Source organism: Aquarana catesbeiana, linkage group LG02 (assembly GCF_042186555.1).
Source record: "Aquarana catesbeiana isolate 2022-GZ linkage group LG02, ASM4218655v1, whole genome shotgun sequence".
Classification (NCBI taxonomy): Eukaryota; Metazoa; Chordata; class Amphibia; order Anura; family Ranidae; genus Aquarana; species Aquarana catesbeiana.
In genome coordinates this window covers 694970553-694986628 of record NC_133325.1, presented here as the reverse complement: position 1 = coordinate 694986628, position 16076 = coordinate 694970553, and the positions used below count along the sequence as shown (strand labels likewise).

The following is a 16076-nucleotide window of genomic DNA, read 5'->3' as shown; positions in this document are numbered from 1 at the left end:
TAAAAGAGCTAGCAATGCGTTACTCCTAGTCGGGGAATCCACCAATTGGGACATGACATTGTCCTGTAGAACATTTTAAGAAATGGCGGCAAGTCAATGTCGGGATAGTTGAAGTCCCCCATTATGATGACCTTTCCCTGTCTTGCTGCCATTTCTAACTGTGAAAGGAGATCCAACTCCACCTCTTCCCTCAGGTTCGAGGGCCTGTAACATACCTCCACTAATAATTTCCCGCTTACTTCCACCCTTTGGAGTTCCACCCATATGGACTCCACCTCTCTCCTTGTCCCATCACTGATGTCATTCTGCTCTTCTACCGTAAATCATTCCTGCTATATAGACACACCCCTCCCCCTCCTACCCTCCCTGTCCCTTCGATCCAAGGAAAACCCCTGGATGTTTGCCAGCCAGTCATGTAAGCGGTCAAACCAAGTTTCTTCTGTTCCCATGAAGTTCACATTCTCCTCGTGTAATAGCAGCTCCAGTTCCTCCATTTAATTTACTAGGCTTTTTTTTCCCATATGATTTCTCAGGCTTCGTTTTTGATTTGATAACTCATTAACCCCGGGATTAGATGTTATGGGTATAATATCATTAGTGTCTCCGCTATCCCCCTCTGTTCTATGCTCACTGCTGGTTATCGCTACCTCTAAAACCCCCCCCCCCCACACATAGTTTAAAAGCCCATCCAACTTTGTAACCATCTTTCTTCCCAATAGAGCTGTACTATCCCAATTAAGGTGCAGCCCGTCCTTACTAAAGAGCTGGTAACCAACTAAGAAGTCAGCCCAATTCTCCAGGAACCCGAGCCCCTCTTTCCTACACCAGTTCCTCAGCCACATGTTCAGTTCCCTAATCTCCTGCTGCCTCCCTGGTGTGGCTCGAGGCACAGGTAGTATTTCAGAGGAAACCACCTTGGAGGTCCTTAATCTATTCCCTAAGTCAATGAAATCCTTTTTTTAGGATTCTCCACCTTCCTCTCACTTTGTACCATGACAGCTGGTTCCTCCCCAGCCCCACCCAATAGTCTGTCCATGCGATCCACGATGTGCCAAACCCGAGCACCGGGTACTCAACATACTGTTCGGCGACCACAGTCTTTATTACAGATTGCCCTCTCTGTCCTAATAGAGTCCCCTACTACTTGTACCTGTCTAACCTTTCCTGCAATTCTGACCCCCTCCTTACCGGAGCCATCACTCCCCCGGGGAGAGCGCCTGCTCCAGCACTGCCACCCCTAAGCTTATATCCCCAGCTTCATGCAACTTAGCATATTTGTTGGGGTGTACCAGCTCAGGACTAGCCTCCCTAGTGCTCTCCCCTCTACCCCTCTTTCTACTTCTCTAGTTTGGACATTGATCTTGCTACACACACCCAAAAATATGTAATTTAAGTACAAAGGGCATGAGTAGCATGTCCAGTCCTTTTTCCCCTGATGTCGCTTTCACTACTGCTTTGGCTGATAACTCCTGGCTGTCAAAATGACAGCTCGGAGATTAATAAGCCTCCAGACATATTGTTTATAAACACTGTTCAGATGTCATAAACGCTTGCTGCCTGCCCACAGTGCATTTACAGCGGGCGGGTATCATGGGCAGGCTGGATCATGTACATCATTTAGCCTATTCAGGGTTGGGGGCACGACGGTTTAGGCAGCTGGGGGATTTTGTTATCACTTTGCGATCACATGATAACAATGTCAACAAAGCTGTTATGAATGAATTTGAGTGAATAAATGAGTGATGCTGTGATTGGCCCACAGGTACAGCGCCTCGAAAAAGTATTCATGCCCCTTGAAATTTTCCACATTTTGTCATGTTGCAACCAAAAACGTAAATGTATTTTATTGGGATTTTATGTGCTAGAACAACACAAAGTGGCACATATTTGTGAAGTGGAGGGAAAATGATAAATGGTTTTCAAAATTTTTTCCAAATATCTGAAAAGTGTGGCGTGCATTTGTATTCAGCCCCCCTGAGTTAATACTTTGTAGAACCACCTTTTGCTGCAATTACAGCTGCAAGTCTTTTTGGTGATGTCTCTCCCAGCTTTGCACATCTAGAGTGACATTTTTGCCCATTCTTCTTTGCAAAATAGCTCAAGCTCTGTCCGATTGGATGGAGAGCATCTGTGAACAGCAAATTTCAATTCTCGCCACATATTCTCAATTGGATTTAGGTCTGGACTTTGACTGGGCCATTCTAATACGTGAATATGCTTGATCTAAACCATTCCATTGTAGCTCTGGCTGTATGTTTAGGGTCATTGTCCTGCTGCAAGTTGAACCTCCACCCCAGTCTCAAGTCTTTTTAAGGTTTTCTTCTAAGATTGCCCTGTATTTGGCTCCATCCATATTCCCATCAACTCTGACCAGCTTCCCTGTCCGTGCTGAAGAAAAGCATCCCCACATGATGCTGCCACCACCATGTTTCACGGTTGGGATGGCGTGTTCAGGGTGATGTGCAGTGTTACTCTTCCGGAACACAGCGTTTTTGCTTTTAGGCCAGAAAGTTCAATTTTGGTCTCCTTTTGACCAGAGCACCTTCCACATGTTTGCTGTGTCCCCCATGGCTTCAAGCGCACTGATCCCAACGCACACATTCCTGTTAAAATGGCTGTGCAACTGAGTGGGTGCTGTAGTGACCAGCGGCTGGAACCGTTTAAAGTGATACTAAAGGTTCCTTTTTTTAAAAAAAAAAAAAAATAACAAACATATCATACTTACCTCCACTGTGCAGCTTGTTTTGCACAGAATGGCCCTGGTCTTCTGGGGTCCCTCGGCGGCTCTCTCGGCTCCTCTCCGCATTAAATAACCCCCGGTAGAATCCCTCTCCGGGGAGGGTTACCTTGCGGGCGCGCTCCCGAGTCGAGTATTCGGCATCCATAGATGCCGAATGCAGGACTCGTCCCCCCCGCCCCCCGGCGGCTGCGTCACTGGATTTGAGTGACAGCAGCAAGAGCCAATGGCTGCGCTGCTATCAATCTATTTAATAAACAGCCGAGAACCCCCCTAGCCAAGAGACGGCAGTTTGAGGGTTCAGGTAAGTAAAAAGGGGGGGGGTGCTGGGGGCCGGTCACTGCCAGGTGTTTTTTCACCTTAATGCATAGGATGCATTAGCGACCACATCGTTACAGCAGTGAGCAACGTTTTGGAGCCTCAGAGGACCCCTTCATCATGTGACAAAGTGTGATAAACAACAATATTTAAAGAACCATCCACCAATCGGTGAACAAGACATTACCTCACATTCCTGATATCCAAGTTAATTTTATGACAAAATAAACCTTACTCTGTCACAGAATATAAAAAAAGCAATCAGGAAATCCATGTAACATCTCACCATCAAAATACATTAGGAGGTCACATATTTATAAAAAAACTAACATATGTCATGTAAACAGAAAGGGTACATAAGTCTAAACAACATAAGATGTTTGGTAAGCCGCTTGCGGCATGTTGAGTCCGGGTTGCGAAGTAACAGCGGGGGCTTGTCGCTAGCCTCCAATGTCCAGTCCCGCTGTGCACTTCCGCTCTGGCATTTGTGGGTGTCAGCCGCCGGTGTTATGACAACATATGTTGCCAGTTTCGGCTGCGGCATCTCAGCGCCAGTGTTATACCTAATGTTGATGCGGTCGCCGGGGTCAAATCAACGTCCGACACCGGCGCCAGCTGGAGCGTGGGGAGGGCTGATCAGAGAAAAAAGGGTGAGATTTGAAAGTGTGTGTGTTACATAAGTCGGCTGACTGCAAGAAAATGGGTGCAGAGAAACTGATGCACCCATTCGAAGATGCGGGAAAAAGAAATGAACATAAATGACAAAAGAGAGGAAAATTAGATGAGATTGAAAATAAAGGGGGAAGAAAGAGCGAGTAGGGGAACAAAAGGATAAGAAAAAGAAATGAATCAAAATGAAAACTGAAAATAAATTTAAAAGAAACAAGAAAAATATTGATGAAAATAATCTAAATTAAAATAAAATGTAAAATTTTTCCCTAAATATAAATATAGGGAAGAGTCAGGAACATAAGGTAAAATAATAGGAATAGCAATCTTCTTCCTGCTTCATGCCTCCAACACCTCAACCAAAAATTTAAAAAAATCTATAATCCGCCATCTTGTCGACACAGCCAAGACCTGCATCCCTTTATGGAAATCCACACAACCTCCATCCATAGGCCTGTGGCTTAAAAAAGTGGAGGAAATTGACAAATGGAGGATCTCATCCTCACAGCCTGCCATCAGTGTGAACGATACACTAAGATATGGACTCTGTGGAATTTGTTTTGCCTTCTCTGACGAGGGACATGCCCTCTTTGATAGCGTCACGACAGACCAATCCATTTAATATAGCCACGCAGCCGCTTGCTGCGGCTATCCGCCGACTCTTACGGCAGGCACTGCAACCTGAGACATGCACATTCATCACAAGGTACCCCCACTTCTCTGGGGGTACCTCAACTGTCTCTACTACTCCCCTCCTTCCCCCTTCCCTTGTATACCCATCTTGTATTTCCCCTACAGACATATGTCTTACTACAGCTTTAATATATTTGGAAAGTATGGGATGGGGAACACGAGGACACCCACTATATCACGCTACCATCCGATGAAGTAGTCATTTCATGGTCTAGAGGTAGAGGCTTACAATTATATTTTCACAGACCCTGTAAAGGGTCAAATTTACATACGGTAAATGTTCTCCACGTCACATCTAATTGTACCTTGACACCATATTTCTATTATGCTGTGTTGCTATGCCTCAATTTATGCTATTGTTCCTCTTCCATGTACTTGAGGATGTTGTGTTACGTGTTTCATGTCTCTTGAAATAAATAAAAGATTTAAAAAAAAATAGGAATAGCGATTAATGGAGCAGCCGCAACGCATGAAGAAAGAACCATTAACAAAGATGAGAAACACAGTGCAGGTAGAAACGCATGTAACTGTACAAAATTCACTCATGAGCCATCCGGATAACCGGAGTTGTCCATCAAGAAAGCACAGGAAAGATGAGGATACTCTCTCGGTTTCCCCCTCTCGCTGGTCGAGCAACATGCTTGATAACCATGCCTCTTATGCCCCATACACACGATCAGAAATTCCGTCAGAAAAAACTTGGATGGTTTTTCTGACGGAATTCTGCTCAAGCTTGCCTTGCATACACACGGTCACACAAAAGTTCTCTGAACTTTCGTCTGTCAAGAACGCGGTGACGTACAACACTACGACAAGCCGAGAAAATTAAGTTCAGTGCTTCCAAGTATGCGTCGAATTGTTTCCGAGCATGCGTGATTTTTTTTTTTTTGCGCGTCCAAATTGCATACAGATGAATAAATTTTCGGATAGGAACTTTTTCCGACCGAAAAATAGGGAACCTGCTCTCAATCTCTTGCTGGCTGGAATTCTGCCAGCAAAAGTCCGATGGAGCATACACACGGTCGGAATTTCTGACCAATAGCGCACATCCGACTTTTGCTGGCGGAATTTCTGATCGTGTGTATGGGGCATTAGTTCATGTATCTTATGTTTTTGTACTAAAAAATGTGATGCCACGGGTTTATTTTGATCTTCTGGTTCACCTTCTAAGGTCTTGGCAAAGGCTGATCTTGTGTTGAGTCTGTTTCTGGAACCTGTGCTTAAAGGGACCTATTGTTTTACCGACATATACCAGGAAACATGGGCATTTCAGGATATAGACAGTCTGTATTGCAGTTCACATTCTCATGTATAGGGTAACGCTTGCCATTATGGGGGTGTAAAAAACATTCCCCACATATCAAGGAGTTGCATATGTTACAATTGTGACACTTGTAGCAGCCACGTCTGTGTGAGATTTTGACTGCTGTTTTGGTGTATTTTGGTCGGGGGTGTGCTTGCACTAGTAGATCACGAAAGTATCTACCCTGTGTGTGAACCAGTAATGGAGGATTCTTAATGTCGGATGCCAATGCACCATCTGCTTTAAGAATGTTAATGTGTGGCTGCATGTTTTATACGCTCCGATTTATTGTTGAAACTGTGTATAAACAGTGGTCTGTTTGTGGTTTTAGAGATTTTTTTAGAGTTTGAAATCGCTCTGATTAATGCCCTGTCGGGTATGGTGGTGGGATATCCATGTTCAAGAAATTTGTTATAAATGGCCTTAAGCTGCAGATCCTTATCATTCTGATTTGAACAAATACTTATTACTCTTTTGAACTCTGAGATTAACCAGCATCTAACATGTTCAGAAAAGAGAGCTGTGGGGTAGATATTATGTCCTCCATATATTCCACAAATAGGTTGGCAAATGAGGGGCCAGAAGAGCTGCCCATGGCTGTGCCCCGTATTTGGGCATATTTGATTCCTTCAAATGCAAAAAAGTTATTCTCCAACACAAATTATAGACACTCAGTTAAATATGCGCATGGAATATTCTGGGTTGGTGATTGGGATAAAAAATGTCATCCTGCCATCAGACCGCCTTTGTTTGGTATACTCGTACAGTGGGGACAGAAAGTATTCAGACCCCCTTAAATTTTTTACTCTTTGTTATATTGCAGCCATTTGCTAAAATCATTTAGGTTCATTTTTTTTCCTCATTAATGTACACACAGCACCCCATATTGACAGAAAAACACAGAATTGTTGACATTTTTGCAGATTTATTAAAAAAGAAAAACTGAAATATCACATGGTCCTAAGCATTCAGACCCTTTGCTCAGTATTTAGTAGAAGTACCCTTTTGATCTAATACAGCCATGAGTCTTTTTGGGAAAAATGCAACAAGTTTTTCACACCTGGATTTGGGGATCCTCTACCATTCCTCCTTGCAGATCCTCTCCAGTTCTGTCAGGTTGGATGGTAAACGTTGGTGGACAGCCATTTTTAGGTCTCTCCAGAGATGCTCAATTGGGTTTAAGTCAGGACTCTGGCTGGGCCATTCAAGAACAGTCACGGAGTTGTTGTGAAGCCACTCCTTCGTTATTTTAGCTGTGTGGTTAGGGTCATTGTCTTGTTGGAAGGTAAACCTTCGGCCCAGTCTGAGGTCCTGAGCACTCTGGAGAAGGTTTTCGTCCAGGATATCCATGTACTTGGCCGCATTCATCTTTCCCTCGATTGCAACCAGTCTTCCTGTCCCTGCAGCTGAAAAACACCCCCACAGCATGATGCTGCCACCACCATGCTTCACTGTTGGGACTGTATTGGACAGGTGATGTGCAGTGCCTGGTTTTCTCCACACATACCGCTTAGAATTAAGGCCAAAAAAAGTTCTATTTTGGTCTCATCAGACCAAAGAATCTTATTTCTCACCGTCTTGGAGTCCTTCAGGTGTTTTTTAGCGAACTCCATGTGGGATTTCATGTGTCTTGCACTGAGGAGAGGCTTCCGTTGGGCCACTCTGCCATAAAGCCCTGACTGGTGGAGGGCTGCAGTGATGGTTGACTTTCTACAACTTACTCCCATCTCCCGACTGCATCACTGGAGCTCAGCCACAGTGATCTTTGGGTTCTTTTTTACCTCTCTAACCAAGGCTCTTCTCCCCCCGATAGCTCAGTTTGGCCAGGAACCTTAAGTGGAGCAGAAATTTTTTTGTAACCTTGGCCAGATCTGTGCCTTGCCACAATTCTGTCTCTGAGCTCTTCAGTCAGTTCCTTTGACCTCACGATTCTCATTTGCTCTGACATGCACTGTGAGCTGTAAGGTCTTATATTGACAGGTGTGTGGCTTTCCTAATCAAGTCCAATCAGTATAATCAAACACAGCTGGACTCAAATGAAGGTGTAGAACCATCTCAAGGATCATCAGAAAAAATGGACAGCACCTGAGTTAAATATGAGTGTCACAGCAAAGTGTCTGAATACTTGGGACCATGTGATATTTCAGTTTTTCTTTTTTAATAAATCTGCAAAAATGTCAACAATTCTGTGTTTTTCTGTCAATATGGGGTGCTGTGTGTACACTAATGAGGGAAAAAAAATTAACTGAAATGATTTTAGCAAATGGCTGCAATATAACAGAGTGAAAAATTTAAGGGGGTCTGAATACATTCCGTCCCCACTGTATATAAGGATAAGATGTCCATGGTCGTGAACCACCTCAATTTTTCCAAAGTCAGACCTCCGGTAAGTCTGGGGGGGGTTGCCTCCCCAGCAGACGCCCCCCTGTGCTGTTTTTTACTTCAGGGAAGGAGCGCTTCAAAAAAAAAAAGGAGCGCGAACGGCACGCCGCTCGGCAGCTTCCAGGCCCCCCTCCGCCATTTCTCTCTGATCCCATAGGATCGGAGCTCGCGCGGGGCAGGGCTTAGCGCAGCGTTGGCATCTTCCTACGCCCAGCGCGGGGAATGTGTGTTTTAAAGGCACCATTGTTGCTGGCAAGCTGCAGAGGGACACCAGAGCAAAGGTATTTATGAGGTTTGGTGACACAGACCTTCCTTTTGACACATTTACTACTGCATCAGGCTGAGCATTAAAAAAAGCAGCAGCAGAACTGGACTATTGCTCAAGCAATGCATGCATTCCTTCTGGTAATACCTCTGCTTTGTGTATCAGGCTATGGTCGGAAGGGAGGTTAAAATCACCTCAAAAAAGGCTCTAGAAAGACTATAGTCACTAGGGAGCCTAGACCCATCTCAGAAAAGATGGCATCCTCCCCTGAGAGTAATATGAGCCATCAGGAGGGTTAAGTGTTACAGCTGCTTTTAGCATTTGCAGCCCCTGTACATATGACTAAGGGGGTTTTTTCTCCAACCATTCTAAGTTTGGAGCAAAAAATTGATGCTTTAATCGCATCCCAGAGTGGGACTAAGCATAACAGGTCCCTGGCCATTGATCAGGACCCTCATGCTGAGGAACAAGGGGCGAGAGATGACGAATTTTTCTCAAGGGACCAGGAAGAGGCTGATGTCTGAAGGGCCTGATACGAAAGGATCAGGTTCGCAGGAAAGGTTGTTGCTGCAATCTCTCACTGAATTGGTCTGCTCCACATTTTTACTGCCAATAAGTGCAGTCAATCGATGAGCCCACCTCTAGTTTGGGTTCACTAAAGCCTCCTCAATCTGTTCATGTTTTTCCTATTCATTCATGGCTAAGAAAGCTTATGTATTCTGATTGGGAGCTCCCAGATAAAGTTTTTTTTCTTCAAAAAAGTTTTCAATACTTTATCCTATGGAGCAGTGGTTCTCAACTCCAGTCCTTGGGACCCACCAACAGGTCAGATTTTAAGTATTACCTTGGGGAGTTGCAGACTAGAATACTGCAATCACTGAGCAGCAAGTGATATCACCTTGTGATGTATTTCAGCTATCTTGCAAACCTGGCCTGTTGGTGGGTCCTGAGGACTGGAGTTGAGAACCACTGCTATGGAGGAAGAGTTCTATAAGAAATGGGGATTTCCAGCAGTTGATGCTGCTATATCCTCTGTACCTGACTTGTCCAGTAGACAGTGCTCATATGCTAAAGGATCCAACAGTTAAGAAGTTGGAATTCCGCTATATTTCACTCCCAGGTTCAGCCTGCACTGGCAGCGATTAGAGTATCTCAGATGGAGGTACTCAAGATTATTCCTGATCAGCAGGCCCAAGATTTGGCCGGGATATTCGAAGCGTTGCGTTTTACAGTAGACGCTATGAAATATTCTATTCTCCAGGCCTCATGGCTCATGCTAGGGCTGGTGCATGTGCATAGAATCCTGTGGTTGAAAAATTGGTCAGCCAAAGCGCCATGCAAAAGCTCTTGGCCAGTTTCCCATTTCATGGTGAACGGTTATTTGGAGGCGATCTGGATAAGTATATCCAAAGAATTTCTAATGGGAAAAGTTCCCTTTTACCAGTTAAAAATAAGTTTTAAGCATTTTTTCTTTTAAAACATTTCTCTTCTCCGGTGCCAGGGGCATTAGCCTCCAGGCAGTCATGACGGCCTCCACTGTCAGGTCCATGAGGTAAACCTCCGGGTCAGTCCCAGGGCCAAAAGAGGACCTGGGGGAGGAAACCCACAAAACAAAATACTAAAGCTTCTTTATGAAGGGGCACCTCCGCTCGCTCGAATGGGGGGAAGGCTTCTACAGTTTTCAAGGGTCTGGCAGGAACAATGTCAAGACAGATGGGTGGCTTCCTCAATTTCTCTAGGTTAGAAACTAGAATGCCGAGGGTTCCCGTCTCCTCGTTTTCTCAGATCAAACGTTCCCAGAGATCCAGTGAAAAAAGAAGTCTCTCTTTCTAGCTTTGGATCATCTCTTGTCTCAAAAAGTGATATTGGTGGTCCCCTTGGAAGAGCAAGGATTAGGGTTTTTATTCAAACCTTTTCACAGGGATGTCAGACCCATTTTAGATCTCAGAGATCTAAACCGGTCTTTGAATATCCCTTATTTTCGCATGGAGTCAATCCGATCAGTAGTCTCCATCCTACAAGGGGGAGAACTTCTGGCATCAATCGACATCAAGGATGCTTTTCTCCATGTGCCGATTTTCCCCACTCACCAGAAATTTCTACGCTTCGAGGTAGAAAATCTTCATTCCAGTTTGTAGCTCTGCCTTCGTTCTAGCTACTGCACCTCGAGTGTTTACAAAGGTCCTGGCTCCTCCTTTAGCCAGGTTAGGGGTCAAGATATAACAATACTAGCCTACTTAGACGATCTACTCTTGATAGATAAATCGGTAGCCCGCTTAAAACCAAAGTTTGGTCACCACAGTCAGCTACCTGGAATACCTAGGTTGGATTCTCAACCTAGAAAAATCCTCCTTAAAACCATCAAGGAGATTGCAGTACTTGGGGCTGATCATAGATACAGCTCAGAAGAGGGTGTTTTTGCCCCAGGAAAAGATCAGTTCCATAAGGGAACTGATTCAGTTGATCAAAACAAAGAAGAATCCTTCCATTCGACTTTGCATGAAATTGTTGGGAAGGATGGTGACGACTTTCAAAGCCATTCCTTATGCACAGTTTAATTCAAGACTGCTGCAAAACAGTATCCTGTCAACTTAGAACAAGAAAGTCCAAGCTCTGGAATTCCCAATGTGTTTATCCCCCAAGGTGCATCAGAGCCTCAATTGGTTAATATCCAAGTATCTTCCAAAAGGAAAATCCTTTCTACCAGTTACCTGGAAGGTGGTAACAGCTGCCAGCCTTCTGGGCTGGGGAGCAGTCCTGGAAGAATCGTCTGTCCAAGGGAAATGGTTCAAATCAGAGATGGTCTTGCCCATCCATATTCCAGAGATTTGGGCAGTACGCTTGGCCCTGGAGGCCTGGATGCTCAGACTACGGAATTGTCCTGTCAGGATCCAATCCAACAATGCCACAGCTGTGGCCCATATCAATCACCAAGGGGGGCACGAGAAATCTGCAGCCCAGAGAGAGGTGAATAATATTCTATCTTGGGAAAACAACATTCCTTGCCTATCAGCAATTTTCGTTCCAGAAAGAGAGAATTGGCAGGCGGACTAATTGAGTCGCCAACAATTGTTCCCGGGAGAATGGTCCCTTCACCTCGACATCTTTCTGTCAATATGCCAAAAATGGGGAGTTCCGGACGTGGATCTGTTTGCGTCAAGGTTCAACAAGATCGACAACTTGAGGACAAGGGATCCGATGGCATATGGAACAGATACCTTGGTTTTTTCCATGGGATCAGCTTTTCACTGATCTATGCATTCCCTCCTGTTCTACTGCTTCCGCGCCTTCTCGCAGGATCAAGCAAGAAGGGAAGGAGGTGATTTTTGTGGCCACAAAAGATGCCATGGCCCAGGAGATCTTGTTTGCCGAGATCGTAAAAATGGTGGTAGGAGACCCTTGGACTCTACTGCTATGGCCAGACCTTCTCTCGCAAGGTCCGGTATTCCATCCTACCTTACAATCACTAAATTTAGCGGTTTTGCTATTGAGCCCCACATTCTAAAAGATCGTGGGCTGTTAGCTTCAGTAGTTTCTACTTGGTTAATGCTAGGAAGCCGGCCTCCAGAGTCCTATACCATAGAGTCTGGAAGGCATATGTCTCCTTTGGAAATCCAGGGGTTGGCATCCCAGGAAATATATCATAGGTAGGATCCTTGAATTCCTACAGATAGGATTAGAAATTAAGCTGGCCTTGAGTAATATCAAGGCCAGATGTTGGCTTTATTGGTGTTTTTTTAACAACCACTTACTTCACACTCTCTGGTTCATAACTTTATTCAGGGGGTAACGTCAGGTCACCCCTGAACCCTTGGGACTTAAATTTAGTCCTGTCGGCTTTACAGAAGCAGCCTTTTGAGTCAATATGAGATATTCCCTTGGTCCTCTTGATGAGGAAAAATAATTTTCTTGGTTGCCATATCTTCTGAAGGAAGAGTATCGGAGTTGGCTGATCTTTCTTGTAAAGAGCCATATTTGTTTATTCATAAGGATGAGGTTGTATTGCGGCCTCATCCTGAATTCCTACCGAAGGTAGTATCGGTTTTTCATTTAAATCAGGATATTGTTCTGCCTTTAATTTTTTTCCAGAAACTCGTTCTGTGGAAGAAAGATCACTACATTCTCTTGATGTGGTGAGAGCTGTCAGTCTATTAAAAGTGTCTGCTCAGATTCATAAAACAGATGTTTTGTTTGTGTTGCCAGATGGTCCTAAAAGAGGACAGGGAGCGTCGACATTTACTATTTCTAAATATTCAAGTAGTTGTTTATATTAAAGCGCACTTCTCCAGGGCTGTTAGTGCTTATTGGGCAGTGCATCACCAAGCCTCCATGGATCAGATCTGCAAGGCCGCAACTTGGTCTTCAGTCCATACATTTACCAGATTCTGTAAAGTAGATGTAAAAGATCATGAGGATATCACCTTTGGGCACAGTGTACTGCAGGCTGCAGTATGAGTCCTCTAGTCTCTTGGTGCCCTACTTGTCTCCCTCCCTTCAGTTGGCATTGCTATGGGACATCCCACATAGTAACTGCTATGGCTCTGTATCTCGTGATGTACGATAAGAAAATAGGATTTTTATAATGGCTTCTGTAACTGTCCATCACCTGAAGGTGTCCTATAATCCACATAGTAACTACTATGGCTTTGTGTCCCGTGATGTACTTCAAAGAAAAGGATTTTACAGGTAAGCTGTTTTAAAATCCTATTATCATTTTGCTTCCACTTCACAATTATGTGCCACTTTGTGTTGGTCTATCACATAAAATTCCAATAAAATAAATTTATGTTTTTGGTTGTAATATGACAAAATGTGGAAAATGTCAAGGGGTATGAATGCTCTTTCAAGGCACTGTATATCGCATGGCACTTGGGCCAGTCATAGCACCCTGTACTATGCGATTAGCTGTAGCCAATCACAGATCACTAGTAATTACAGCTGTTATAAAGGCAACACATTCATGACAGTAAAAAAAAGTTGAGAGAAAATAAAATATGGAAAGTTAAAAAAAAATTAAATGAAATTTTTTTTTTCATATAACATACTGTCACCAGTTAGTATCCCTGATAACCGCCACACCAGTCATAATATTATGCTGTACTGCACTAGTAACAGCATGTAAAAAAATTCATTCATTTTTTTTTTTTTTTTTTAAATGAAAAATAGTGGAATAGTTCACTTTTTTTTTTTTTTTTTTTTTTTATGTTTTGCTATATTTTTATATGTGGATTGCATTAAAAATTAAATTTGCAGAATAAACCGGCCCAGAAACCTAAAAATTGCTCTGGTTCATAGAGGGTGTACAGGTGTGAGAGCTGAAGTAGTTAAAGCTGAGCCAGTGACTAACTTTTAAGTATTTATTTTAAGTTTACTTTTATATTTTCTTTCCTCTTAGCCAAAGTATATCCAGAATATCTTAAAAGCTGTTGAAGTGAGGAAGAAGGAACAGGAAAAGCGGATGGAGAAAAAGATTCAGAAAGAACGTGAGATGGAAGGAGACGAATTTAAGGATAAGGAGGCTTTTGTGACGACTGCCTACAAGAAAAAGTTGCAAGAGAAGTCTGAAGAAGAAGAACGGGAGAGAAAGGAAGCTGAATTAGAAAGTAACAACTTGTCATTCCCTTTTCTGTGATATGTTTTTCTGATTTAGTACAAAAAATGTAAAAAAAAAAAAAAAAGGTAAAGCTCTTAATTCCTTATCAAGTTGTGTATGGAAAAAATGTCGTCAGCATGATATGCCTACTTAGCTACAAGTTCCTTACATGTCTTGAGCTCCAGCAGAGTGCTTCACTTAGTTCATTATTAAACGATTAGTCCCCTGAAGCCACTCCTCCTCCAGTTGTGTGGCTGCCCCCTTGCCAACATCATCACGTACAGTGTAGGATTAGCAGTATCTATTGTTTTTTCTGAAAAAGAGAGTCCTTAAAAGGCTGGGAAAGGACAAGACCACACAGTTCTTAACTGAGTTGTAAGGTTGGTATTCTCCCTTACAACCCAATAGCCACAAATGTCATCATTTTTTATATTGAGGGTGGGGTAGGGGAGGGTGCTTCTTAAGACATTTAAATCTAGTCCTCTGTTTTCATCTTTAATCTCTGTTGGGCATATGTTAAAAAAAAACAAAAAAAAAACATTAGAACACATTGAACTTTTGTACATAGCATATTCAAAGAATGATCATTCTCTCTTCATTCTTATGAGTAAATACAAAAGAAAAAAGATGAGTATACCTTGTCATGCACTATCCATATTTTGGCCCATCCCTGTTGCAGTGGGCTATGCATAATAACCATGCCAGACACTCAGGCAGCTTTAAAACTCTATGCCCCAGGTTGGAAATCCCCACTCGAGTGTTGGAGCACCAATCGCTGGATTAAAAAAAAAGAGAGAAGTGTTTGAAGACCCAAAGCTCCTTTTTGGATCACAGAAATGCACTTCGTTCTGAGCCAGTCCAGGCTCTGGAGAGATCCCGGATTTAATGTCAGGATTACCCCAGATGTCTGGGCTGGCAGCTGGCTCAGTCTCTTAGCACGCTTCTGAGGGCCTGAGCCAGCTGCTCCCGCCTCCCTCCACAGCCTGGAGCTCCAGTGAGCGCTGAAGGGGCAGAGCAGAGAGCTGGTCACGGACAGCCACTGTCTGCTCAGTGAAGACTAAGAACTGAGCAATCAGTGGTCTTTGATCACTCCGTTCTTGGTCTTAGAGGCGGATTGATGCTGCATCCACCTGGGTGATTATGACTGTTTTTTTACATTCCTATACTTCTTTTAACTATGGTTTACAGAGATCAATGGACACCAGTTATGATTATAAAGTGGCTTCAGAGGAAGATCAGATTTTGAATAATGCTTTTATTGGTGAATGTATCCTTTTTAAGTAGGTAAATGCTACTAATCTTTTAAGTGATTCCACTATTTGTACCATCTTTAATACTTAGATTCACATAACTAGGCATACAAACTCTGTTTAACACAGTAGACATGTATAGAACATCAGTTTTGAAATATATATAATTTTTTTTTTTTTTTTTAAATATATTTCCAAATTTTTGTAGTTTTCAATTACCAACATTAAAATAATGATCTTCACCAGCACACCTTGGTTTAATGATAATCTTGTTCTTTATTTACACAAAGCAACAGGCATCACAGGCTGACATTTCGGGGCCATTGCATGATCCCTTTTTAAAGGCAGAGTGAGGATCAAAAGGGAAAGGGAGATCCTGCAATGTTGGGCTGTAATGCCTGTTGCCTTATGTGAATAAAAGACAAGTTGGGATTCTGTGTAAAATCTACATAAAACAGAATGAAATGGTTTACAAATGTCATAAACCCATACTTTAGTCACAATAGAAAACATATAAAATATTTAAACTGAGAAAATGGCTAATTTTAAGAAAAAAAATAAGGTAAGATTATAGCAATATGTCTCAAAAACTTTGGAACAGGGCCATGTTTACCATGGTGTTGGTGTAGCATCCCCTTTTCTTTTTAACAACACTCTGTAAACGTCTGGAAACTTAGGAGACCAGTATCTGGAGTTTTGAGAGAGGAATGTTCCATTCTTGCCTGATATAGGATTATAACTGCTCAACACTCTTGAGTCTTTTTTGTATTTTTTGTTTCAAGATGTGCCAAATCTTTTTTAATTGGTGAAAGGTCTGCACTGCAGGCAGGCCATTTAAGCACCCGGACTCTTTTACTGTGAAGTTG

General features: G+C 43.0%; 1 protein-coding gene across 3 annotated transcripts in view; it reads left to right on the top strand.

Moving 5' to 3' along the window:
• The window catches only part of NSRP1 (nuclear speckle splicing regulatory protein 1), a 141898-nt gene that overhangs the window by 120265 nt on the left and 5557 nt on the right, over nt 1–16076 (top strand). For all 3 annotated transcript variants that reach the window (XM_073616848.1, XM_073616847.1, XM_073616849.1), the window contains one exon: nt 13763–13970. In XM_073616848.1, coding sequence (XP_073472949.1) covers nt 13763–13970 — 208 coding nt within the window. The remainder of the gene's footprint in view (nt 1–13762; nt 13971–16076) is intronic.